Below are 24,856 nucleotides of genomic sequence, written 5' to 3'. Positions count from 1 at the left end.
AATTTGCTTGTCCTAATGCAAAGTAATCATAAATCAAAATCTCCATAAGTAAAATGGTCTTTGTATTTTTTAGTGCTGGGGAAAAAAATCTGTTATGTATCACTTCTACTCAAATGATGTACCAACACCCACCAAGAACTAGCCCGTCTGGTCTGTCCAGTCCTCTCACAATGTAGCTCTTTCTCCAAACCAAAACACAGCTTTCTTTTAGCTTCTATTGCTCACACTATAAAATACGACAAACATAATATAATATTTTTGTCTAATAATAATAATAGTAATAATAGTAATAATAATAATAATAATAATAATAATAATAATAATAATAATAAATATGCTACTCAGGAATGCATAGACTTCCAGTAAATACAAAGCATAACAATTTCAGGAAAACTACATGGTTATAAGAATATGTGTACATACGTAAAGGAACAATATTTTAACGTTAATATATTTTCTTGGTGACCTCCATGACAAATGTAAAACGGAAATTTATTTAGCAGGAATGCACAGTGCCGATTTTAACTTGGGAAGTGCCTGCCGCCATAAGCAAGCTTTTAGAGGGTTTATGAGAGACATCAAGGGTGTAGGGTGACGATTTTGTCGGATTATGCGTCTTTTTATTTATTAAACAAATGTTTTTATAATGATAACAAAGAAATGGGTAAATGGACCTGATGTTGGATTATTTTTTTCGCCTGGAACCAGGACAATAAATTATCTAAAGTCTAGCGTTTTGATTCAAAGCGTTCAGTAAGAATGTTACCTGGCTAAACGACGGACCAGAAAGCTTTGGGTTCCAGCCAATAGAGTAAGTGTGTATTTGTTGCTTGACAACGCACTACCAATGACCATACTGCTTGTTGTTACTGTAAAGACAAGAGTCGGGAGCTTCAAACCTGTGGTGGGAGGGTTCATTGCTAGCATCATCAGCTGGAAATGGAGAAAACTAGCGTACCTAGCTAACTAGCTAGGTAGCAAGGTACGGTGCACTCAATGTGAGTATGGTTTGTTAGTCATGCTAGCCATAACTAGTTACATACAAACAATGGAACAGAGTAATATTGCCCTAGCCAGTAATAATTTGTCTAATACAAACACACCGTTCTTTTCAGCCTAGCCAGGCATCGTTCAGAGTAAAATTGGCTCTACGTTTAAACTTCATTTATTTGCTAGACTAAGAACTGTCTAGCGAATATTTCCGATCGAAACATGTAGCTATAGTTACGTTATTTACTTACAAACTATCTAGGTAGCTAGCTGATTATTGAAGCATTAGGGTAGTCTAAGGTTTAGTAACACCTTACACTTAGTCTTGTCAATGTGAGACGGACAGCTATCATATCGGTGAGGTGGCTGCTAGCTATGCTTTGAAAATGGCACTTTACACCTGTCCAGATACCTGAGCTCGATAGCTAGCTAACGTTATTTTTTTGATGCGACTCGTGGGGGTATTATTAGACTACGCTAATCTGCTCATTCTACACGAACTAACGTTTTCTTCCCAGTGTTGAAGGTAATATTCTGATATGGATGTGTAGCTGAATGTGGTTTAATTTTATAACGCGACAGATTATAGCTAGCGAACAGGTGATCACTACTACAGCTAACGCGTTTACCGGATCGATGATTAAGAGTGAGTAACGTTAACTAGTTAATAAACTGTTAGCTGACCGTCTGTGTTTGTGAAGGACATCAACCTAACGCATTAAGCAAAAGCCATAACAGTGCATTCTGTGTCTGTGCGAGTATGACGTGACATGTAAGCTAACTAGATAGCTAGTTGTGCACTGTTAACGTTGGCCAGTTTTTTAGCTTTTTTATCCATTCTAGGAACTCAGTAGCACAGTTAGCGGCTAGCTAGCTTATTCTGCGCTAACGTAATTTTAGTTTTGCCGTTTGGAGCTGCGTCCAAACGTTATCGATGTTATCATGTCGAGTAATGAATGTGTTGGCTATTTTTCTTCTCAGTTCACTTTGCACGTTCATGTTTTTGCGTTATCCAACACATTTATTTTTGTCTGAGTCTATGTTGACCTTTTGCATTGGTGACGCTGTTATATGGAATGTTGTGGGTGTGAGCAGGTGCGGTTGTGATCGCATTGCACCTTTTATACTTATTTACCTGTAAAGAGGTATTAGCTACTTGATAGGCTATATTATAACTATGTTAACCCACAACGCTGCAGTGCATGTTACACAATAATTGAAGTAAGCTTGTCCCACAAATAAACCTAGCCGTAGACATTCGAATGTTATTTTATGTAGGTCAACGTATAATACTTTGATATTTATTAAATATAAAATGTAAAAATGTCTTTTTTAATACTGGAAAAAATTATATCCGTATTTATAAACTAGTAATACTTCATTGTCATAGCAATTGGCCGTATGGTTGCTTGGATTAGAGTGTCCATTGGCTTCTTAATGTAGATCTGGGTTAACTCTTCAAAGCTCCTGATAAGACATAAAGCATCTGTTGTTTTCATTCTGTATAGAGTAGTCTTCCGCTTAATTGGCTAAGAGGTCATTGACTTCAGTCAGTTTATTTTCAGAAGAATGTGACTTCGAATCTAATCCAAATTAATTAGTATTTTGTGTAGTGTTCCCTTGCCTGTTTACAGTTGCATATGATCTTTTTTATTTTCTGTTTAGCTCTGTGGATATCTTGTGTTCTTTCTTTAGTCAGTTTAAAAGCTAATCTTGTTGAAATTGAATTTTTGAATCAGCCATAGGAAAAGGCAATTATACACACTGTAGGCAATTTTTATTTTTTTATTTATTTATTTAATTTATTTTACAGAAGCCCATTCCATGATGTAAGGCTTGTGTTGACCCTTATTTAGTTACAGTAGCTGAGTTTGCCATTTTTAATGATCTGTCACTGTCACCCATCAAAAAAATGGGGGGGGAGGGGTTGTTGGACATGGCTGCCATAAGCTGATCCGTTGTCAGTATCATGTCCTTGTGCAGGTACTGACTGCAACCATTTATTCACATTGAAGGTTTTTTTTTGTTATCTGTCGTTTAAAGACAAATGATACAAGTACGGGCCCAGGATGAGGTTTCTGTATTATGGCGCAGCCCTGCAAAAATATTCTGCTTACAAATGTGTATGAACATTGTGTAGGAAAGGTCACTGTTGTGTGATTATGAACAAATCAAGTATTCTTCCACAACATGATTTACAATATGTTATCCAAGCAGTGAAACTTAGCATTAAGAATGAGAATCCTTTCCTGAATTGTCAGGAAAGATCAGGGGGTCTCAACCCTGTTTCTAGAGTGCCACAGGGTCTGCTGGTTTTTGTTTTCACCATAAAATTAGCAACCAGTTCAGACTCAAGAAACCAGTGAGGCAACCGTATTAGACTTCTTTAATTGATTCATTGAGGTAGTTCACTTCTTGAAGTAAAAAGATTAAAGACATTTCAGATAGGCGTTTCTGATGATCTACCAGTTTCAAAATGGCTGGCATCAGAGCATTGATTGGTTTGTGGTATCAAGCAAGAGAATGCACCTAAAGAAATGCTTTGGCCATTATAAATGCAAATGTTTCTTGTCCTCCGAGCAATTTATTTGCAAGTAGGCCAAACATTATACTGTGTGTGCAGATTAACTATTTTAGTCCAAAAATAAGCTATACATGCACTGTTCTTCGCATTGTATTTAGTCCACTTGTTACTCAACCAGGTGTGCCATTGGTTTAACTGTTGCCTGCCTCCATGCCACTAGTCATACCCCACCCCCACCCCCACATCCATCCCAAAACCACTTGCTGTGTGTTAATCTTGTGCATTTATTGAATGGGCTCTGGTAAACTAGCTGACTATGCTCTTCTATTTCAGGATCTGCCTGCATAGGAGATTCCATTTTCTGCATGTGTCACATCTTGTGGATGATCAAGACACCCAGGTACGCCAGTATTTAGTTGGTTTGGAAAGTTGGACTGTAACAATGCCAGAGTGCTTACTGGGTAATTATAACAGTTACAGTTAGACTTAACTCTGTTTAACCGGCTGGATAGGAAATATTGGTATTCTAGCCAAAGGACATTTGAAAAGGTGTTTATAATGTTAGATAATTATTCACCTTAAATGTATTCTTCATTTCTCATTACAGGAACAGCAGTTCCTCCTGATTTGCAATGTCTCCTTCAAGGCATGATACCCAGCCCTCAATGCACTCAAAGTCTTTGTCCAAAAACTCGTACAACATATTAAGTGCCTTTTGCACTGAGGAGAATGTATCGCAGTGTATTTCATACATCGAGGAGGTGGGTGTATAATGTGTGTATATATGTAGAATATGTATATTTTTTGGAAGTATGTTTCAGAAGGGCACAAATCTAATTGCGCTGTGGCGTGATTTTGATTTTGGTTTACATAATTTGCTGTTGTGTTCTTTTACGGTTGAGGTGTAGTCGAGTCGGAATTTCACAATGGCGTGTATCGTATTGCACTAGGGAGGAGAACCACCCTTGGGAATAGAGACAGGAATCGTTTTACAGCCTTAAGCCATTTTAGGTGAATGCAAAGGACAAATGTATACTCTTGGCTGTTGAAGGGTGCAGCAAAATATTTGAGCATTTGAGGCTTGAGTGCTGTTTTATGTGGCGTGTGCTGTTTAGTTTTACCATTATTCTGACTTCTGGTTGTGCAACTACAGGAGGTGTCCTCTCTGGGGTTTCCACCGTTGTGTGGCGAGTTCAGTGGAAGCAGAGGCCTGAACACGGTCCCCGTTCTGAACACCATGTACGAGCTCCTGCAGCTGCACCGCCGTGGCCTGCGCTCTGTGGAGGACCTGGAGACAGAGCAGCTCAAGTCCAGCAGTGATCTGGAGTACGCTCAGCTCAGCAACTCCCGGCTGAAGGTCCGACTTGTATTTGTGTTTGTCCTTTGATTTTTGCTTTTTTCTTCCTCATTTTTGCAAGGTGTTAATGAACCGTTTTCCACATTTCAGACAATGAATGTAATGGGAGGTGGTGATTTAACAGAATGCTTTTGTTATGTCTTAGGCTGTCATATTCCATTGCAGGTGAATAAGCTTGTGGTTTATATGTGTTTTGGTTTTTCTAGGATCAACTTGAATTCTCCAGAAGGGAGAATTCTGGGCTTCATGAGAGGGAACGCCAGCTGCAACTGAAAGTAAAGAGCTTACAAAACTGCCTAAAGAATGAGAAGGAAGAGGTAGGTGATTCGCCTAAATTCACTGATTTGTTTTAATGATCTATTTTATGCAATTGAGAATTTGAAAGACTGATGGGCTTGATCAACTTGCAACAGACTTTCTGCCAATTAAAACACAAAGAAACATCACGTTTGAGCTAAATTGTTTCTCAATCACTTTTTCAGGTGCAGAAGCTGCAGAACATAATTGCAAGCCGTGCCACGCAGTACAACCATGACATGAAAAGGAAAGAGAGAGAATACACCAAACTGAAAGAGCGTTTGAATCAGCTTTTAATTGATAAAAAGGACAAGAAACTTGGTATGCATTAAGTGTGACCTTTCACTGAATTGTGTAACTGAAGTGTTTTGCTTTTTTTCTCCAGTTTGGAGTGATCAGTCACATATTAACGTTACAGGGTCCTCCGCTATAGATGTGGGAGCGCACAGACAAGCATGTGCTCTCTGAAGCATGTGACATCAAGCACACTCATCACACTGCAGTGTGAGTCAGGTGTGCACAGGGATGAGTTGGGGGCGGGGATAAACTCGTCACGTGCAGTTTAAAGGTTTACGAGCAGCTGCCTGCTCGGCCAATGGCGTTCACTAGAGAACAATGAGACGGATACCCCTGCCAACTGCACCCTCCCTAACCATGGGTTAAAGTCCTGCCGATTCATGCATCGCTCTGTGGTGTCCCTGGTCACAGTCCGCCACTGGCATAGTCGAGATTAGATACTACACCATGTGACCTGTCCGTGGACTAAATTGAGAAGTGTCCTAACCAGATGAGCTGTCTAGAAGCCAAGACATACATTTTTAAAAGTATGTTTTATATATATAGAAACTGTCATGATTACTGGATTTTATAGTATGCATGATTTTGAAGCGTCTTCTCAAACAAAACAAGGCCTACCAATTTTTGCAATTTTTTAATCCACCTACAGTGCAGTAGATGCTCAGCAGACCGGAATAGGTCTACATATAAACAAATTTAATTTGCATTTAACTCTTGAGAGCTTTAGTAACCTAAATTCTACATCTGCATGTTCAGTGCAGACCCTAGCATGCCTTTTGAGCAGCAAGTGGCTCTTGGGAAAAGGCTGCACTGTCAGTGAGTGCTTGTTAGTTTGTGCCTTGTCTGCACCACAAGGCACTGACCGCTCTGTTCCTTATAGATTTCAGTAGACCCGTCATCATTTATCATATTATACATCATTCAGATAACAACTGGTTTTCAAAGGTATTTCACATGGCATCTATTTGATTTCATGGCTTCTTTGATAATCTTTCTTAATATTGGAAAACACAATTAATGCCTCTCATTGGACTGAACTCTGAAAATACTCTAAATTAGTGGAATCACTTTTTATGAGACCTGGGAGAAAATAGTTTCATACTGTGTCTTTGGGTAGTTTTTACAGGGAAGAGGCTACGTACAGTGCCATAGATGTACTATTTGCATGCATCTTTGCACAGCAGAGATAATTGTTGTTTCTCTGCCTCTGTCATTATTTCTGATTCCAGCTATTGAAATCCTGAATTGTGTGGGAAGGTCTGATGGGAAGAGGGGCCTTTGGAAAACTGGGAAAACTGAGGCCAGGTAATGGGCAGCTGCACTGTCACAGACACCCACTCTTCTGAAAAGTGTCCTGTATTTTACATAAATGTACAATATTATTTTACAACTTTTTTAATGTTTATCATAAGTGAAATGATCAGTTTGGTGAAGGGGCATACCTTGCCAGGAGTTCAGGAGGAAATGATTATATTCATTCAAACTGGGGATATTTAGAATTTGGGATCTTTCCTTAAAATGAGATTAGTTTGTTTTTAAACTGCAGTGTTATTATTTTTTTGGTTTGCAGAGGTCAAAGTTAAGCACTTTAGATTGAGAGATCAACAGTCCTGCACAGGTTTGATGGATGGATGGATGGGCAGAAGATTATTAATACTAAATATTTGCTTTAATGACTACACCTGGCCCAGGCTGAAACTGTTTACATTTGTCTCAGACTTGCCCAACAAACCCTGTATTTGATATGTACTGTGCATATAAATAACATACTATAGATCATAGCCAGAGTCTTGTAATGACAGTTCTTCTACTGCCAGTATATGACAGTGTGACGATAACTGGGTTAATAAACAGCCGATCATATGTTTTCACTTGATCACAGCAATCGCTCATGCTTTGGAGTGGTTATAAGCAGTTAAGCCTGATAGGCTGGTTATTTGTACAGACGTTGCATCAACATTGATTAGTGTCAAGGATTGTCATTATAAACTGTTAACAGGATTTAATATTGGAGTCCTTCCAGTCCCTGTTTAGCCGTGGCAAACATCTCTATCCACAGGGAGGATTCAAAGGCACCAACTAGAACGCCAATAATGGCTATACTGTAGGTCAGTTCAAAGAATTCAGGCCCTTGTAGTATGTGTTGTAACTGGAGTACTGGATCCTTTAGGTCCTGTGGTGATTCAGAGCATTATATATGTGAGGGGAAACCATTAAGGAGAAGCTTGCTGATTTCGCAGGTCAGATGTTGGTACTCTACGGGAGAGGGTGGAGCTTTGCAGAGGAATACTGGGTAGTTCACTAGCAGCTGCCAAGTCCGTCGTTATGTTTCCTGGGGAACGGCTCCTCACTAACGCCCATATGTGGGCTCTGGCCTGGGTTACTAAAGTACTTTCACAAAATTGGGCCATTGTCATAGTTTGTCATCTTTGAGATACTTGGCTCCTTTTCAGACTAGCTTTATTCTATTCAAATGTTTTTAACGTTTTATTTGAAAAATTTGTTGAATAATAAACTTAATTCACTCTCCCATAACCATGTGGCACTGATAGACTGCACCCTCTCTGTTTGATCATAGTAGCATCGACTAGTCATTGACAAAAGAAATGCATTTGTTGAGTACTGTGGAAAGCTGTTTATGAAAAATACAATTTATTTTCATTTAATCTTCATTTTAGAAGCTGTTCAATTCGTACTTATATATATGCGCAGGAAAAGTGCTTATTTGATCTCCATGATCTCAACTAATAGTTAGCTGTGTACATTTAGGGCTGTATGTCAGAGTAATCCTGGCGGCTTGTTTGCATGTAACACCAGGGGCAAAGCTTCATGGTTCTAACACGTCCTCTTTGTCTCCACTGTTGGGGTAGAGAATATTTCTAATCCAATATCTGTTCTTCAGACATGAGGGAGAAATGTACAAGACGCTGCTGAACGATTATGAGAATCGTCAGAAGGACTTGATGATGGAGAATGCAGAGCTGAAGAAAGTACTGCAGCAGATGAAAAAGGAAATGGTGTCTATTTTAAGTCCAAGGAAGCACAGTCTGAAAGGTGAAAAGCCGGATGATGGCACAGAACCGGTAATTATTTTCCCCTTATTTAGCCCCCAATTTTTTACTCTTTTACAGTACGTTTGTAAAACCAATAATATCTACAAAACACATAAGCTTGTATGTGTGTCGTACTATTTTTATATTGTTTTTTTTTTTTCGAAATCGGCACGCCGGAAGTATTTTTGAGGCATCATTTTAAAGCGATGGATGTTGCAGGTGGGCTCTGACAACGACGAGGAGCTGTACGACTCTAGCCGCGGGACTCTGGAGCTGTCGTGTGAGCACGCCCGGGAGCAGCTCACCAACAGCATCCGCCAGCAGTGGAGGCGACTGAAGAACCACGTGGAGAAACTTGACAATCAAGGTACTGGCTAGTTCCTGGATATGTTCAATACGCCTGTATTTGTTTGCCATCGCCTTTTTTTTTTTTTTTTTTTTGCATTTTGTCGAGCAAGGATTTTCACATTTTCAGAACGTATGTGCGTTTTTGTTATTCATAATGATCCTTTGAGGCCCCTGGTCATTCTATAGAATTCACAGTGAAACAATGAATTGACGTAACGTAACGCGTCAAATGAATTTTACTATATAGACATTGTTTTAAATTTTTAAAATGTGATCTAGCTCTTTCATCCATATGCGAATTGCATCTTTGCAGTCATTTAGTTTGGAATGTTAGAGCATTTCCAGGAACTAGCTCAGGCACACTCTTTGTTCTGTGGGAATCCTTACGTTTATCTAGCTTTAAGACCTTTTTCCCCTATTGGTCTGTATAATCAGTGATTCATCACACACACCTGTACTGTAAGACCAGAGTAATGGTACCATCTCCCAAATATTTATATTATATTTACATACCCTCCTAAGATATTTGCTACCTTTGTTTGATGCAAGTTAAATGTCTTACGTACATTAAGTCTCAATGATATATTTATTTGTACCTATTTTAATGCACTTAGGTACCCTTACGTGGTGTGTGTGTGTGTGTGTGGGAAGGAAGCTGGGGGCTGGGGTTATTGTTATCGAAAGCAGTCTTGATAAGGGCCTTATAAAAAATATTTTTCATTTAATTATGACTTAATTGCCTTTTAAGTATTGGCAGTGGCCTTGAAATCCTGAAGACCTTGTTTAGGTTTTCTAACGTCCTTAAACATACCAGACTGACGTCGTCCATTATTACTGATGAGGGTGTTGTTTGGTTTGCCTCTGACCCTTGGTTGTCCTCCATAATTTGACAATGTGGTGGAAATCATTTTCACTGATTGATGGTCTGTGTAAATGGCAATCGGATGTACTTCTGAGCACTGAAATGAATGACAGGCCTTTCGGAAGAGGTCAGTCCAGTGATTACAAAGTCACCCATTTCCTTGGGCTTGAATGAAAAACAATTGCCCAGTTTGTCAGCCATCATTATGGAAAGTGAACACACAGTGACCTCTACAGGCCCATTTTTGTCATATGAAACTTATATATATGAAACCTTTCACTGAAAGATTCTTAGGCAAAATTACTTGAAGTAAAGACGGCAAATTTGGTGTAATTTTTTGTTGTTGCTCTTGTTTGTTATTTGGCCGTGCTCCAAATGTTACTTTTCAGTTGGAATGATGTTTATTTTCTTCAAAGGTGTTTTTACACGGTCATCTGACTACAGCCTTTCCTGAAAATCTAGCAAGGCAAGCTCTTCTGTGTACTTGACCGTGTTGCTCAGACCCTCTGTTCCCATCTTTCAGTTTGACCCTAACCGATGCGTGTTCATTACCCTGCATGCTCAACACTTATTCCTGTGCTGAACTAAAATCTGTGAGCGTGTATGGATTTGTGTCCCTGCTCCAGGTGTACCTAATCGACTTGTGTATAATTGCAGTATAAACCTTTAAAAACAAATGTGAGGTTTTTCTCAGTGGGATTAAATGGCTTCATGTTGTGCACTGTCCCAGCGTCGTTGGCGCAAATGGATGTGCGGGTCGGTAATGACGTCATCGCCCGGGAGGCCCACGAGGAAGAGATGGAGAAGCTTAAGGTGGAGATTCAGGAATGTAAAGATGTCATTCAAACCCAGCAGCAGCTCTTGCAGGTTTGTCTAAAGCACCACCTTTTGCCTTTTAGGGTCTGTGGAAATTTGAGAACGTGACGAGGTGTATGAAGCTTGCTTTAGGCTGTTGTGTAACTTAAAAAAAAAAATATATATATATATGTTTGTTGTTTGTTGTTTGTTTTTGTGCGCACCCCCTCTCATTGTTGTACAGCAGCAGCTGAGCTCCCCCTGTGACGACGAGACTGCGGCCCTGCTCAACGACTGCTACATGCTAGAGGAGAAGGAGCGGCTCAAAGAGGAGTGGAAGCTCTTTGAAGAGCAGAGGAAAAACTTTGAAAAGGAAAGGAAGAATTTCACCGAGGCTGCCATTAGATTAGGCCATGAGGTATTTCCCTGAGCAGCTTTAAGTGTTTTTTTTTTTTTTTTTTTCTTTGTTTTCTGGAAAGTTCTTAAAGGCTTATTGCAGCCCAGAATCAAAGTGGCAGTTTTTGACTCGTTTCAAGAGTTGTCGATCCGACCACATAGCTTTGTGTCAATACTACGCTTACCCGCTTCTACCTTTCAAGGACTTTGCTTAAACTAAGTGTTAAATACCATTTTATTCTTTGAAAATGACTGTCCATAGAAGACTACCATGCAAAATGGGATATGCTAAGATTGGGGAAATCTATAAAAATTGTGGAACTGCATGGCAGAATTAAATGGCCTAAATATTAAAGGGATATTTTCTTTATATTGAGGTAGTTCTCCTGTCAGAACCTTCCAGTTATTTTACAAACTGTAATACTGTGCCTCGCTTCATTTGTGAGTGGACTCGTGCCACAGTGGGATGGAATTGCAAACGGAATAATATTTTGTGAAAAATGTCCTTGAAATTTGACTTTGGCTTGAAAGTAAGCTGTAGTTTCATTTTGATTATCGATTCAAACATGTATAGCTTCAAAAGACATTATGTGGGCAGATGAGATGAAATAAGTTATTGTGAAGTTATTTAGAGATATTCCAGTCTCTTCCATTTCATGTGGCCAGTAGTATCTCATCAGTCTCATGGGAAACATAAGTGGAATGTTCACAAAAACTGTATCTGTATGGGTCAATTTGTAATTTGAACAATAATGTTTTCCTTTTTGAGTAATAACTGTTTAATGTAGAGTTGGAAGCTGTAGTGTACAAGTTGATGTTTTTCTTTGAACTCTTCAGAGGAAAGCATTTGAAGAGGACCGCGCAACTTGGCTCAAACATCAGTTTCTGAACATGACTCCATTTGCAGAACGCACAAAATCCCATACTTCGAAATCTCAAAGTGCCTTATCAGCTTGTAAGTCTGGATTATGCTTTCATGAAGGCTGAGATCAATTATCGTTATGCCATTAATACCTGAATTTATTTGATAATATTGATCCTGTACGTCTATCTCTTAAGGTGTGAAGCTACTGTATTACTGCAGTAGTTCGCATGGCATGATGTATGTAATGTTTATATTTAAATGTAAGAAATTAGACCTTTAAGTCTTATTGTAGGTACCGAGCCCGAAGTTGAAAACACATCCACTCCTGCACGACGAGGTGAATCGATATCTCATGCCACTTTTACCTCACCGAAAGCTACCCCGGTGAAGATGCCATCCACCGATCCCAACCGTACATTTTGTATCATCGCTGACCACAGGTACTCAAGACTGCGTCATTTCTATGTATAAACATGGTAGTCACTGTGCCTTCTAATATTATTAATGCTGCATTAATTTTCAATAGAAGTTTCTGAAATGCTTTTTTAAAAATTTAAATTCTTTTTTCAGCTCAACTAAAGCACTACCAAAGAGGGGGAGTTGGCAAGACTTCAATATCATGCATAGCAGCGAACTTTCAATCAAGTCAAGTCACTGCAACGGAACTGGTGACAGAAGCATATTTTCTCATGCTGGAGAAGATGATGGTCAAACCTAAGGCCATTGTATTTCTGACAACCCCAGTGCTGTCATCGTCTTTTAAAATTTGAACTTTCTTTTTTAAAGCCGTATCCATGAACTTCATCACTGCATTTTGTTTTATAACATACCGCAATTTACGTCAAAGATGAATCAGAAGTAAAATCTAAAGAAATCAAGCTAAGCACTTGAACATGCCAAAACCGATTTATCTTGAATTTCTTGTTTGTACCCATTTTAACATGTAACCCTCTTATTCCATTAAGGCAGTTTGATGTAGCCTGTGTAACCTATAGAACTATATTGTCTAATACAGCAGTTGCTATTGCTGTGTGATTTTGAAGTTAGGAGGGTATAATAAACATCTCTAAAGTTTTTTTTAAGTAGAAATGTACATTTTGACTGGTCTTCTGTTTGAAAGTGTATGTGTTGTATTGTGTTAAGATGTTTTATTAAGTTGAATGTTTACACGAATGCAGTTATATAGTCTAATTGTATCATTTTTCCCATTTAGGGATATCATGGTTTAGGACTTTTTCCCCAACTATGGCAAGTCTTTGGGTTTTAGAATGTAAGAACTTATAGTTGAAATGCTGCTCATACAAACAATGCAATAAGATTGTAATAAACTGAATAAAAAATATAACCAACTTGTATTGCTTGATTTATATAATGGATTGTGGAATAATCACATTTTCTCCAAAGTTCTAATTGTTTAAATGTATTATTCTGAAACATACCTTTGTGACTCAACTATGTATCACTACTACGTGAAGATTTGGTGTTGCTGCCCTGGATTAGTGAATGGTGCTACAAAGTCACATTTTCTTTTTTTCTTCTTTTTTTGCCTGGGTGGGTCAATGTAACCGTTCGTATGTCATATTTGGCACTGGTTCCCCCATTTGATTATATACTCAAATATTTTATGGTCCACTTTAAGGTACAAAATGTCTTCTAATGCGGAAAAAGCATGCCACAACACTCACATCAGTCACAACAAAGTAGTACCCATGAAGCATATTGTAATATGCGGCTTAGATTTTATTTACAATTTAAACAGCCCAGGACACAAAAGTGTTCAGTACTGGAAAAATGAATTGATAAACTTTAGAAAGTGGTGCAATGCCTGACGCAGGTATGGATTATGCACACTCATCTGTGCAGCGGCAAGCCAGGTGGGCTTCAACTGTTTCCCTAAGATCTATACTCTTCTCACCAATGCTGTTCAGGCCCCCAGACATGTTCACTCTGGAATCTGGAAAGGAAAAGTAATGAAGAATGAGTCCACTGAAACTTTTGGCTGATGTTTTTTGAATTAAATTTAATTGAATTGCCTTTGCCCATGATTGCATTAATGTTTGATAATATTTTTGCTCTGGAGTACACCGTGTCTCAAGCCATGGTTGCTATCTTATATCTTACCAGTGGGGATGCAGTGGAAGCCAACAGTGACAGGGGTGGTCCTCTGAGGGCTGCAGCCAGGCAGACAGCGGAGCACAGGCTCAACAGAGTAGCATTTAGACTCCTGTCCATCCAGAATCATCTGCTTCTCCAGCTTCACTGACTCCTGCTTTATGTAGCACTCTGGATCAGAGAGAGGGCAAATGTGATTAAGCTTTCACTTAACAATGACACTGAGCTTGAGTAGAAAGATACTTACGGCTGGCATCACGACAGCTTTCTGCAGGAAGGACCCAAGAATGGGCAAAGCTGACAGCATTCTTGGTCAAGCGTCCGCTGGGAGTGCGGAATTCCTGTCTAACTTCACCATCAGCCTTTCCACACATTCCACAAGTCTGACCCTTCATCCAATCAGCAGCTCTGACCTAAGAGATAAGTTTTTTCCATGATTAGCTATGCTAAATTTGACAGTGCTCTATCAAAAGCAACTCGGAAAATGAGCTTCTTATCACCTTCCATGTATTTTTGTCAAAGTAGACTTCATGCAGGCCATGGCTGGCAGCATAGAGAGACAGCCCATCACCGTTCTGTCCAATGACGATTGAACCTTCAGATACAAGAGACTATTTAAAAATTCTCGTTCTCAGAATATAAGCAAAAGAAAACAGACTTTCAAGAATGACATTTGAAAAAGCACCTGTGGGATGTTCATAAGGTAAGCTGGTGGTAGGTACTTCCTTGCCGTTGATCTTCATCCGCAATACACTGTCACTGGGGTACAGGTCAACATCCCTGGAGGAGAAGCACAAGAATGCTGCTTAGGACATAATGAAATGCAATGCATTTGCATTGCCTCAGTCTTTAAATACGGAGGAGATTATGAGCTTTACTTACATGTCATCAAGCTTCACAGTGAATTGGTGCTGTCCAGAAACTGAATCCTTCTTCATCAGAATCATGAACTTAAGCTCTGGGGTGCAGTCCTGGGCCAGCACTTGGTAGCAAGAGATGGGCATTTCATTCCTGTACCTTCTGTTGTTGAATGTGGTCAGGGTATCATTGGCCAGGCTGCACTGCACTGTAGGTGTAGGAAAACAACATAATTATATTATGATTATAGTAATTCAGTTTCGCAGCCCTAGGATAAGACGTACAATCAGAATCACAATTCTAATATAAATTGTAACATCCTATAGGGGCATTATGCAGACACGTATTCACAATATTCCATAACAATGGTTGTTGCTATTCTTAATAAAACCAACGTCCATTGACTTCAGAAGTTCTACTGGCAATTACTACAACCAACCTCCATTGACTTCAGCAATTCTACTGGGAATGTTCTGATCTGGGCGAGCAGCAGCTCCAGCTCCAAAAGGCAGGGCAAAGGGAAGGGCCACAGCCAATTTATACAGGGTCATCTAGAGAGAATAGCAATTAGTATATAACGCACATCTAACATGAATGCAAAGCTATGTTACGATGGGGTGAAGATGCCTTACCCTTGGTGTTTTCATTATGAAATTGAAGGTCCTCTCAGAAGTGGCAGCTGCAGTAATTTTGATTTGTCCCGCTCTGTTCCTGGGTCTGCCCTGATTTATTCCAGCCATGAGAGCAGCACCAGGGACGTAAGCAGCGATCCTGCAACAAGGATGAATAATGAAATGATTACAGAGTTCAAGAGCATAATTTTTTAATTAGACAAACTTCAGTAAAGCTGGATTCAGGTTGGGCTACTGTACTTGTGAGCATAGTGCTTAGCAGCACGGGGAATCTTGGTCCATTCCAGCTTCACGCGGGCTGCAGGGCTTGCACCCATCATGCCAGTCTCTGCCTTGACAACTGCTGCATATTCCTGGCATTCTGCTCCCCAGCCAAACTTAGCCTGTATAGAGAAAAATGTTATCTACTTTGAAGAGTGGGATGTCGCTCAGGAAAGAAGGGCTTTAGTATTACACAGATTAAAAGACAATATGAATCCTGGACAGAATGTCTTGGTTGAGAACATCTGATCTCACCATGACTTTGTGTTTGCTCAGCATGATGCCATCAGCGCACAGCTTCCAGTTCTCATTTTCAGCAAGAGCAGCCATAATGATCTGCACCCTAGCAGCAGCAGCATCCTTATAGGCTTCAATCTGGTATCCTTGCTTCTTTCCATCAGCCCTCACTGCACGAACAGTAATGGCCATGGCAGGGGGCACAGAATCTCCAAGGTATCTGTTCTGTAGGGACATAATGAAAGGCAGTTCCTTAAGCAAGCTGACAGATTATGATGTAACAGTAAAATTCTATTGATCAGGAACATGTGAGGGTGTTTCTACCTTATTGTAAATGGCCTGAAAGCTGCCAGCACTGCTCCTGCTGCTGGCGCTGCTGCTCCGACTTCCACTGGCGCTGCTGCTCAGGCTTCGACTGGCTTTGCTATTGCCAGTGCTGCTGCTTCTTGAACTGGAGGACATCCTGCCCCTGGATGCACCTTTAGAGGCGGCATGCTGCGAGAGAGGGGTCAGAGCCATTAAAGAACACTTATACGGCTGATCTCAAGCATTTTCTCAAGCCTCTCAGAAATATTACCTGGTGGATGTGGTTTTTGGTGAACTTGTAGTCGTAGATTTCCGCCTATAGAAGAAAAAGGATGGGAATTGTGAGCATAAATTCTCTGTTTCACCTAAAGAGGACCAAGTAAAAAGTGCCTTACGTGGGACATGCTGGAGCTGGAGGAACTGACAGAACGACTGGAACTCCAGGAGCTGGCGCTGACCTTCTTGGAGCCTTTGGGAGACTTGCTCTTTCTGCTGCTGCTGCTGCTGCTGCTGCTGCTGCTACTGCTACTGCTACTACTGGGAGTTTGCTTGATCTTGCTAGCACTGGCCTGGTGTTTGCTGTTTTTCTTGTGCTGAGAAGCAGCTGAAGAGGAAGAGCTGGAACTAGAGCTAGAAGAATGGCTGCTCTTGCTGAGGCTCAGTGCACGGTGGCTGGAGGAGCTGGAGGAGGAGCTGGTAACATTTCTCATTCGGTTCTGCTGAATAGACAGGACAGATGAGAAAATTACAGGACAGTATTATTCATAGAGTCCCCCAAAAAAATATGTTTTAGCATACTTTTTACACTGTTGTTTTTCAGGTTGGTTGTTCCTCAGCCAGATAACAGGAATCTTATGCATAATCACATGAATTGTTTCTCGGAACTACGCACATTTCCAGTGTACAGGATCTTTTTCAATTTCAGCAGGACACCCTTTCCCTCTGGAGTTTCCTCCTCATCTTTCAGAGTGATCAGTTTGATTATTTTTGAGGCTTCCTTGGGTCCATACTGGATTTCAATCTGCACTTTTTCGATGGCTGCTTCAGCTGCTGCTGCTGCAAGGCAATTTTCCCAGTTAACTCTTGTTTAGCTCAAGTGATGCCACTGTTTTTAAACAACAACCCCATACTTTTAACTTGTATCAAAAGTGTAGCATGCCGTATTATAAAGCATGTATTTTTCAAGCCTTATTACCTGGTTTAATGGCAGCGATGACTGCATGTTTTCCAACCAGTGTGTAAAGAGGGCTGTTTCTCATAAACGCAGCATTCTGGGATGCAACCTCAACACATGCTGTCAACCCAAAGGTTGAGCTAGAGCCACAGTACATCTGCTGAACCCTTGCAGATATGGCCTTCACTTTTGGTCCAGCATTGGCATCATTATAAATGATTTCAGATGACCTTGACTGAAAACAAGACAGATATGATCATGAACAACAGAAAAGTAACCTGAATATCCCTTTGCTGCAAAGTATTGGTGGTTACTGTTTACAAATAATGATCTTGATCTTACAAAACCACCAACCGCAGAATCTGCTGCCTTTGATGTGAACTTCTCCTTGGACAGCTGGGCTGCTAGAGCCGCAGGCACCATTGGAGTGCTTCTAGCAGCAGCAGCATCTTCCACATTTCTTGCCACAGCAAAGGTCTCAAAGCTGTAGAGAAAGAACATAAAAAGTAGCCATGCAATTACAGTGGGATTACAATTACAGAAACGCTGTCTAAATGACCAAATATTAGTCATCATTGCTGGTCATATCACATTAAAGTAAGCCCTGTATATACAGTGTGTCCTTCATAAGGCAATTATATGTTGCATACCGCACAGATGCAATATGATCCGGAGCCTGAACAGGCAAAGCTTCAAACTTGTAGTTGCCTTGAGCAATGTCGATTCTTGCAGCAAACTTCAGAGGGAGGATGGTGTGCACTTTAGCTCTGGCCATAACTGCAGCCTGAATAAAGGCAGTATTCACTCCCATAACACCAAATGTGTGCATGGCAAGGCTGTAGAAAGCAGACAAAAGTAATTAATTAACCAAGTTTATAATTCATGTTTGTCACATTTTTTAAAAAGAAATCCTTTTATTTACCTTGGTGTAATCTCAGCTTCTAGTTCAATATCAGTGTTCAACAGCTGAGAAAGATGGAAGGCTTCAGCAGGTGCAGGTGTGAGGGTGGCTTTGACTGTGAATACAGAGATATATATTTGCCTAAAGAAGCAGAAATGCAGTACTGAACAATGAAAAACCACACTTCCTATTATTGATGAGAACTTACAGCGGGCAGCAGCAGCAGCTACAGCTGCAGTGTACAGACTCAATTCCATGGGAACTCCAGCGGCAGTGGGGAAGATGCGACGCACCTCAGCAGCCAGCAGGGGCTTGGCCCACTGGATTGCAGCTCCAGACTGCAGTGCATTCAGCACACGCTTCAACATTGCATCTGCATCTGCTGCAGGAGTGTCAGCCGTGTACTGCAGTCAGTCACATCACAAAAAAAGGGTTGTTTTTTTCCCATGTGCGGAACATTGTCCACTCAATACAACAAATAATCTGTTTCAAGTGAATTATATATATTTTCTTTGAAAACCATTTCATTGTTTGGAAGCAAAGACAATACCTGCATTGCCTGATCAATCATGGCTTTGTCCATGTTCAGGAAGGCAATTTCTTGACCAAACAGTTTGAAGTACATGGAGGCCAGTGGTTCGTTTCCTGGTGCTGCTTTCCAGTCTGCGAGCTGTTGGATAAAGATATTAAGATTTTTCTCATGTTTAAATTTTTTGTGATTCTAGAATCTGAACATGTTCACTGGGACTTACAGCCTTCAAGACACGCCTCATCCTATTGATCTTGTTTGCACCACCAACAGTACCAGCAGCAGCGCCAGGTGTTTTCAATAGAGCCTCCTGAATTCCTTCAGCTCTAGCTCCAAACTGAGACAGAGAAACAGTTCTGTCAGTTCAAGCAAGTTCACAGGTCTTTAGTATGTTGATTGTATTAAAAACAGTTTATTTTTACCTCCAGAACATTAGCTGCTGCTCCGGCAAAGTAGGCACGCAGCTTGGCCACAACAGTTCTGGGTAAAATGGTGGCAGCATCATTGACCAGGAAAGCGCTTGCAGCAGCTCCAGCCATTAGGTTAGCTGGGGGAAAAAAATAATAATTTGTCTTATTAGAATCCATTAATGACTTAACAAAAGCAAATATTTCATATTCACAGGTATGGACATGTCTTAAATTTTTCAACATTCTTACTGCTGTACGCATCAAGGTGGATTGCTTTGCTGTAACGGTAGCTCAGTCTGTCTAATTTGGGGCTCAGGAGCTTCACAGCAACATTACAAGCAGCAGCACTAAAATGGGAAGAAAAATCTTTTTTAGGGTTTATTCACATTAATGTTGAAGACCTTAAAGTTTAAGATAGATGTGAACATATGCTCTTACACTGGGGCAAATTCAGGGGCAGTGCTCCTGGTCAGGGCCTTCATATGTGAATAGGTGAAGCTGGCCACTTGTAGGTTGTCTTCTTTCTGCAGAGCGTTAGCTATAGCAGTCACCAGACCCGCGGTTGGCCTGGTCTCAAACAGCACAACACAGGCCACCATGCGCACCTCTGGATGATTGGCTCTGTCCATGAACAGCTTCAAAGCCTCTCCCTGGACCTGGAAAATGACAGTAAGTGAAAATGATTAGCATTAAATGTGTATGTCAAAACTACTTTCATCTTATATAAATATAATCCCTTCATTTATTTGAACTTGCCCGTTTACGCTCAAATTTGGCAACATTCCTCAGGGCCATCACAGCATCAGCATGGACACTGGTTGGGAGTGCAGCAGCTGCAGTGCTATATCCAGGCAGGAGCTTCATGATTGTCTTGAGACTGGCAGGATGACCAGCATTTCCCAGAACTTTCAGTGCCAGGGTGATCTCAGTCACATTGGCTTTAGCAATAGCTTCTGCAGCAATGTCAAGGATGGGCTGGAGAGATAAGGCGGGAGGTAGATGTTCAGTATTCAAAATCGACACTCTAGCACACCAATTTCATGATAAAAACATAAATTTACCTTCATGACATCAGCTGGGCAGCTGGGATGTGCAGCACAGAACTTGTAGACCATGGAGCCATAACCAAGCATTGCAAGTTCACGCAGAATGGGGTTTGTCTGAATCTTGGGGTTGAATATCAGGCTCTGTAGCGGTAGTACACATCATGTTAGCAATTTTTATAACAGCTGATGAAATTGCATTCAATGAATTACATCAATAAGACTACCCACGGCTGCAAGTTCGATGGTGGACTGGTCAGCCTTAACCAGATGAATGGCAGCCAACAGTGCCTGAGCCCCCTCAGCTGTGGTAACATCACCAGCCAAGAACTTCTCCTTGATGAACTGCAGTGCATCTGGTGTTCCAATAGCAGGGACAGCGTCCAGAATCCAATGTCTGAAAATTAAATTTCAGAGGACCCACTTCATTAATCGTCAGTCTTTATTTTTATAGGATTGCACATTTGTGCAGTATAGTGATATTTTCATATTGCTTTACTGTATTAAGATTTTAAAATAACTATGGAAATCTACCTGAAATCAGGTTCAGCCTTGAATTGAGCCCATATGGCATCAATATTCTCATAGCTAGCTGCACGGAGGAGCTGAACCAGCTGCACAAACTTTAGGGGAGCATCCTCGTGGACTGCCGCCATGTTGTTTGCCACAAGATGATTCAGGATCTCCTCAATCTACAAATTTTACAAAAGGGAATTAAAAAAGGCACACTCAAGATGACAGAAGTACTGTAAGCGTTCATATTCAGGTAGAATTGCCAAACTGTATCATGTTTTCTTAAATGGCTAACGCATCAACAACCATGGCAAATACCCTTCAAATACCTTTTGTTATCTAAAGAAAAAGTCCACAATACCTGAGTCTGAGCATTACTGATCTTTATGAGTTGAATGGGTGTCTGGAGAGTCTCAGATGCAAATTCATATGCCAAGGAGCCACGAGCTATGTAGTCTGCCTGGATAGGCTGAACTGCAGCATTCTGGGTCTCAAGGAATGTCATGGCTTGTCTGTGCAACAAAAGTGAATGAAATAATGGTGTAAATTTGTGGCAGGAAATACATTTCTTTTTCAATCAGGTTCAGACAATGAGTTTCAGAACTGCTTTGTAAACTGCTTTACCTGGCTTCCATTTGGGCTGCTCCAGTCATCTCATTGAAAGGTGTGAACTGGTGAAGCTCCTGAACAGTGGCTTCCAAAATCAGAGCACCAGCTGCAGATGGCTTCATGACATAATTGTAAGCTGCAGCTCCCCTCAGGTTCTTTCCACTCTGCAGAAGGAGATCAGCATGGTGAATATGCATGAGCAGCAGGTAATGTTAGTAGAGTCACTTAGTTCCTGTAAGTCTCACCTGTTGACAGTGGGCACATGTCTCTGTGTATGCCATGCCAATATCCTGCATTATTCTCTCCTGGCAGTTGTTCAGATCTTTGGACTTGGTAATGTAAATGCGCTCTGCCTTTGCGTCTTCACTGATAATGTAGTCAGTCTTGCAAGTTCCTTGAGCACCAGCCTGGTAATTAAATTATAATACATGAACAAGAAGTTAGAAATAATTGCAATGTATTGAATAACCATTTCTCATACTTCTTGACTTACCTCTTGCAGCTCATACACATTTGGGGTATTTTTGATGTTGAGCTGAAGAATGTTCAGGATACCTCTGTGGACATTCAGAACTGTTGCAGAGACTCCTTCAGGGGCAAACACCCTCCCTACGACACCGTTAGCGTACTCAAACCTGATGGGAATAAGCAGCTGAGCAGCTAGGGCCTGGGTGAGTTTTGCAGCTGGGACAAATGGGTCTGTGGGCCAGATGCCACTGTACTCAAAGATCTGAGGGTCCATGAGCTGGGAAGACAATATTTTAACTTAATAAGAATTACTGGTCAATCACCATGGATTATTACTTTGCATACAATATAGAAAAATGTATATTATATTATAGTATATTATATTAAAAATGTTGGACAGATAATACATATTACATAATGAAATAATGAACAGCAGTGATGGTTAACACTAAGTGTTTATATTCTGGACAGCATATCAATGTAGTAATAGCTTGTCTGTAGTTCTGCTTTGATATACTGTAGTATGTTGTAGTCTTGGTCTTGGTAAATTGTACCTTGAGCAAGTAGGTATTCGGGGCGACCCCACTGATGAGAATCTTGCTGCTGACTTTCACTCCAGCTCTGGCCAGGCCTGCCTCAGGCAGACCTCCCAGAAGCACTGCTTCATACTTATACACATAGGTCTTACTGGTGCCAAAGTCTGGTGCTGTAACAACAGCCATTTATGCAACAATAAAACGCTTGTATTATTCATTGTACTATTGCTACATTATCACAAAATCTGAATGCAATTTTAGTAATATGGATACTTACCAAGCTTTGCCTGTTGACCCGCTGTAAGACAGAAAGCAAGATTGTGTTTAACACTCACAAATAAATATCACATTATATTATATATAATTTGGACAAATCACAGGTTGTTTTAATAGTTATATTTTTCCAAGACATTTTGTTGTAAGTAAAGACTTCAATCAGTGCCAGAATTTAAGTTGTACTTTTCTGTGATGATATTAGGGCTGTAAAGCTGTCCAGCTACATACAAAAATGCTTTTGTATTGTTGATATGTTGACGGCTTGCAATGACAAACCTGTCAAAAATATATTGGGCCAATGAAAATAATGCATCTAAATCAACTTTACAACAAAGAGGGCCATTGATAAAATAATGAGATCTATGGCCTGATAAAATGTAAAAATGTTAACTTAATAAGTATACCACTTATATGTTTTATCAGTACTGCAAACATGAAAAATCAGAGATGGGATAAAAGGCATTTTACTTACCCACAAGGGCTAGAGTCAGGGCAAGGACGACTGCTCTCATGGCTGGTGGGATGTGAAGACTACTGGACACAACCTGCCCTTTTATAGAAATATTTTGGCAAAGGGTATTACAAGATATAATATTAACTTAACGCCTCAAGTTCACATAACTTTGTAAGATTTCACATAGTGAGAAAGGTTATCTGTTAACTGTCACAAAGTTCTGAATAAATAGACAAATGATTGATAGTGAGGTTGACCACAGCCATAACAGGTTAGGTTAACCTTGGCTTTTGTGTTTACCTTCCTCATGAGCTGAATTTATATGAAGTACAATCACTTTTATAATTTCAAATGATTTCATAGATTAAATGGATTCCAAGACATATGATGTCATCTTATGTGTTTAATTGTACTCACTGGTGTTCAGTGCATGGCTTTACTTTTAATTAATGAAAAGTTAATTTTTTTAAAAGTTAGTTTATATGCATTTTATGGTATTTGTTTAAATTCAGTAAGAATACAAAGATACAGACCCTTCAAAATGATTCACAGAGTTTGGTATAGATGAACAAAAAGTCTAGTACATGAATAATGCAAGTAATTAACTATATTTTAATTCCGAAATAGGGAAAATATGTAGCTTTAGTAACCATTTAGTTGTATCAATCAAAATAGATACCAGGTCCTCAACCAGGCAGTTTTACCACTACACCAGTGGTTTTAAACTTCTTAGTTATTGACCTAAAATTTGAAAGTGGTATTTATTTTGTATCTATTTATTTGTAACAATCTTCTGACTTGTAAATGTCAACAACCCTTTGTCTTCTTCTAAAGAACTATTTCCTTTCCCATATTGATGCAAGATGCATTTTATTGTGATTACTTATTTTTGCACCACATGATGCCATTCGGCCACAATACAGATCCCTAAAAAAATTTTTTTCTTTTTTTAAGATGGTAAAATGTTAATCCAGATTTATTTTAGTGGGATTTTATTTAAAATAATTAATACGGTGTGAATAATCGTTCTGGGGAAAAATAGGATCTTAAACAAAATCTTTTTCTCAGCCATTGTATTAGTATAATTTACCAATTTGGTGACCACGTAATGTTACTTATCTTTATCAGCGGCATAAATAATTCTGGAGGGAGCGGTACACAAATATCGAATAAGCTTTGTTTTGCAATTAGCATTTTCTTATAATAATTATATTTCCATTCATTCTGCCTTTTACTAACAGAAAATGAATACATTTTGATCAGTCATCATTTCTGTTTTAGAATGCCAGAATAACTTCAAACTTGTTTGGACAAATCAATACAGTTGGCATGACATGCTATATCAGGTCAAAACGACCATTTTTGTCAAAGGGAACAAGATAGATGTCAATCAATTGCTTTTTATTTACTATGGCCTTCAGAAGCACAAGTTTAGGATAACTCAAGAGAATGCTTTTGAATTGAAGTATTTATCATACTTTTTGATAAAGCAACAAATATATTTGGGCAAAAATTTCTCAAAAGACATTACTCTGCGTGTGTAAAGGGTATTTTATTTAAACATTTTTGACAGAATAAAGCCTCTTGAAATTGTGAATCTTGTCATAGACAGGGTCCCATGAAAATTAAGAAAAATTGTAAAACTAGATTTATCAATATAAACAAATATAAATTGTCTTCCTAAATGCACACAACAGCAAAATATACAAGAAATGAGAACTCAAATTCAATAAGAGGAGTACTGTCTTAAAAA

The 24,856-nt window shown here is 39.7% G+C and overlaps 2 protein-coding genes across 6 annotated transcripts; one reads left to right on the top strand and one right to left on the bottom strand.

Moving 5' to 3' along the window:
• Positions 1-792: 792 nt before the first annotated feature.
• Positions 793-13,134, top strand: ssx2ipa (synovial sarcoma, X breakpoint 2 interacting protein a). Of its 5 annotated transcripts, none has more exons than XM_035416385.1 (14): positions 793-811; positions 3,848-3,914; positions 4,122-4,275; positions 4,668-4,871; positions 5,078-5,188; positions 5,354-5,489; positions 6,695-6,770; positions 8,368-8,548; positions 8,738-8,885; positions 10,459-10,595; positions 10,768-10,941; positions 11,757-11,874; positions 12,077-12,224; positions 12,355-13,134. In XM_035416385.1, the coding sequence occupies exons 3-14, from the start codon at positions 4,147-4,149 to the stop codon at positions 12,500-12,502; spliced, it is 1,710 nt and encodes a 569-aa protein (XP_035272276.1). In that variant the 5' UTR covers positions 793-811; positions 3,848-3,914; positions 4,122-4,146; the 3' UTR covers positions 12,503-13,134. The 5 variants fall into 5 exon arrangements, with proteins under 5 accessions (XP_035272276.1, XP_035272273.1, XP_035272277.1 ...); XM_035416382.1 differs by lacking the exon at positions 793-811 and adding an exon at positions 847-982; XM_035416386.1 differs by lacking the exon at positions 793-811 and adding an exon at positions 866-998 and having other exon boundaries at positions 10,771-10,941.
• Positions 13,135-13,625: 491 nt separating this feature from the next.
• LOC118226295 (vitellogenin-2-like) lies at positions 13,626-23,161 on the bottom strand. The gene is made up of 36 exons (XM_035415821.1): positions 23,122-23,161; positions 22,651-22,671; positions 22,392-22,543; positions 21,863-22,114; positions 21,615-21,776; positions 21,385-21,533; positions 21,122-21,272; positions 20,782-20,939; positions 20,479-20,644; positions 20,266-20,391; positions 19,961-20,179; positions 19,643-19,860; positions 19,454-19,551; positions 19,217-19,341; positions 19,018-19,131; positions 18,822-18,935; positions 18,474-18,657; positions 18,287-18,380; positions 18,015-18,200; positions 17,707-17,848; positions 17,386-17,545; positions 17,079-17,240; positions 16,997-17,021; positions 16,586-16,931; positions 16,462-16,506; positions 16,209-16,379; positions 15,903-16,109; positions 15,627-15,769; positions 15,387-15,525; positions 15,194-15,305; positions 14,779-14,962; positions 14,582-14,676; positions 14,397-14,491; positions 14,144-14,309; positions 13,906-14,067; positions 13,626-13,738 (listed from the first exon to the last, which is right to left on the bottom strand). Exons 1-36 carry the CDS (start codon positions 23,159-23,161, stop codon positions 13,626-13,628), a joined length of 5,196 nt encoding a protein of 1,731 aa, XP_035271712.1.
• Between the last annotated feature and the right edge of the window lie 1,695 nt (positions 23,162-24,856).

Source organism: Anguilla anguilla, chromosome 4 (assembly GCF_013347855.1).
Source record: "Anguilla anguilla isolate fAngAng1 chromosome 4, fAngAng1.pri, whole genome shotgun sequence".
NCBI classification, from domain to species: Eukaryota; Metazoa; Chordata; class Actinopteri; order Anguilliformes; family Anguillidae; genus Anguilla; species Anguilla anguilla.
Note: the sequence above shows the minus strand (reverse complement) of the source record. Positions and strands in the feature narration are given on the sequence as shown.

What these genes read in the sequence shown, in the direction of transcription:
- ssx2ipa (XM_035416385.1), top strand. Translation starts at nt 4,147, where the DNA reads ATGTCTCCTTCAAGGCATGATACCCAGCCCTCAATGCACTCAAAGTCT. An exon ending in TCAGCAACTCCCGGCTGAAG is followed by an intron (nt 4,872 to 5,077) that starts GTCCGACTTGTA and finishes TGGTTTTTCTAG; the next exon opens with GATCAACTTGAATTCTCCAG. An exon ending in TAAAGAATGAGAAGGAAGAG is followed by an intron (nt 5,189 to 5,353) that starts GTAGGTGATTCG and finishes TCACTTTTTCAG; the next exon opens with GTGCAGAAGCTGCAGAACAT.
- LOC118226295 (XM_035415821.1), bottom strand. Translation starts at nt 23,161, where the DNA reads ATGAGAGCAGTCGTCCTTGCCCTGACTCTAGCCCTTGTGG. An exon ending in GGGTCAACAGGCAAAGCTTG is followed by an intron (nt 22,544 to 22,650) that starts GTAAGTATCCAT and finishes CTGTTGTTACAG; the next exon opens with CACCAGACTTTGGCACCAGT. An exon ending in ATTCTGCGGTTGGTGGTTTT is followed by an intron (nt 17,546 to 17,706) that starts GTAAGATCAAGA and finishes CCAAAAGTGAAG; the next exon opens with GCCATATCTGCAAGGGTTCA.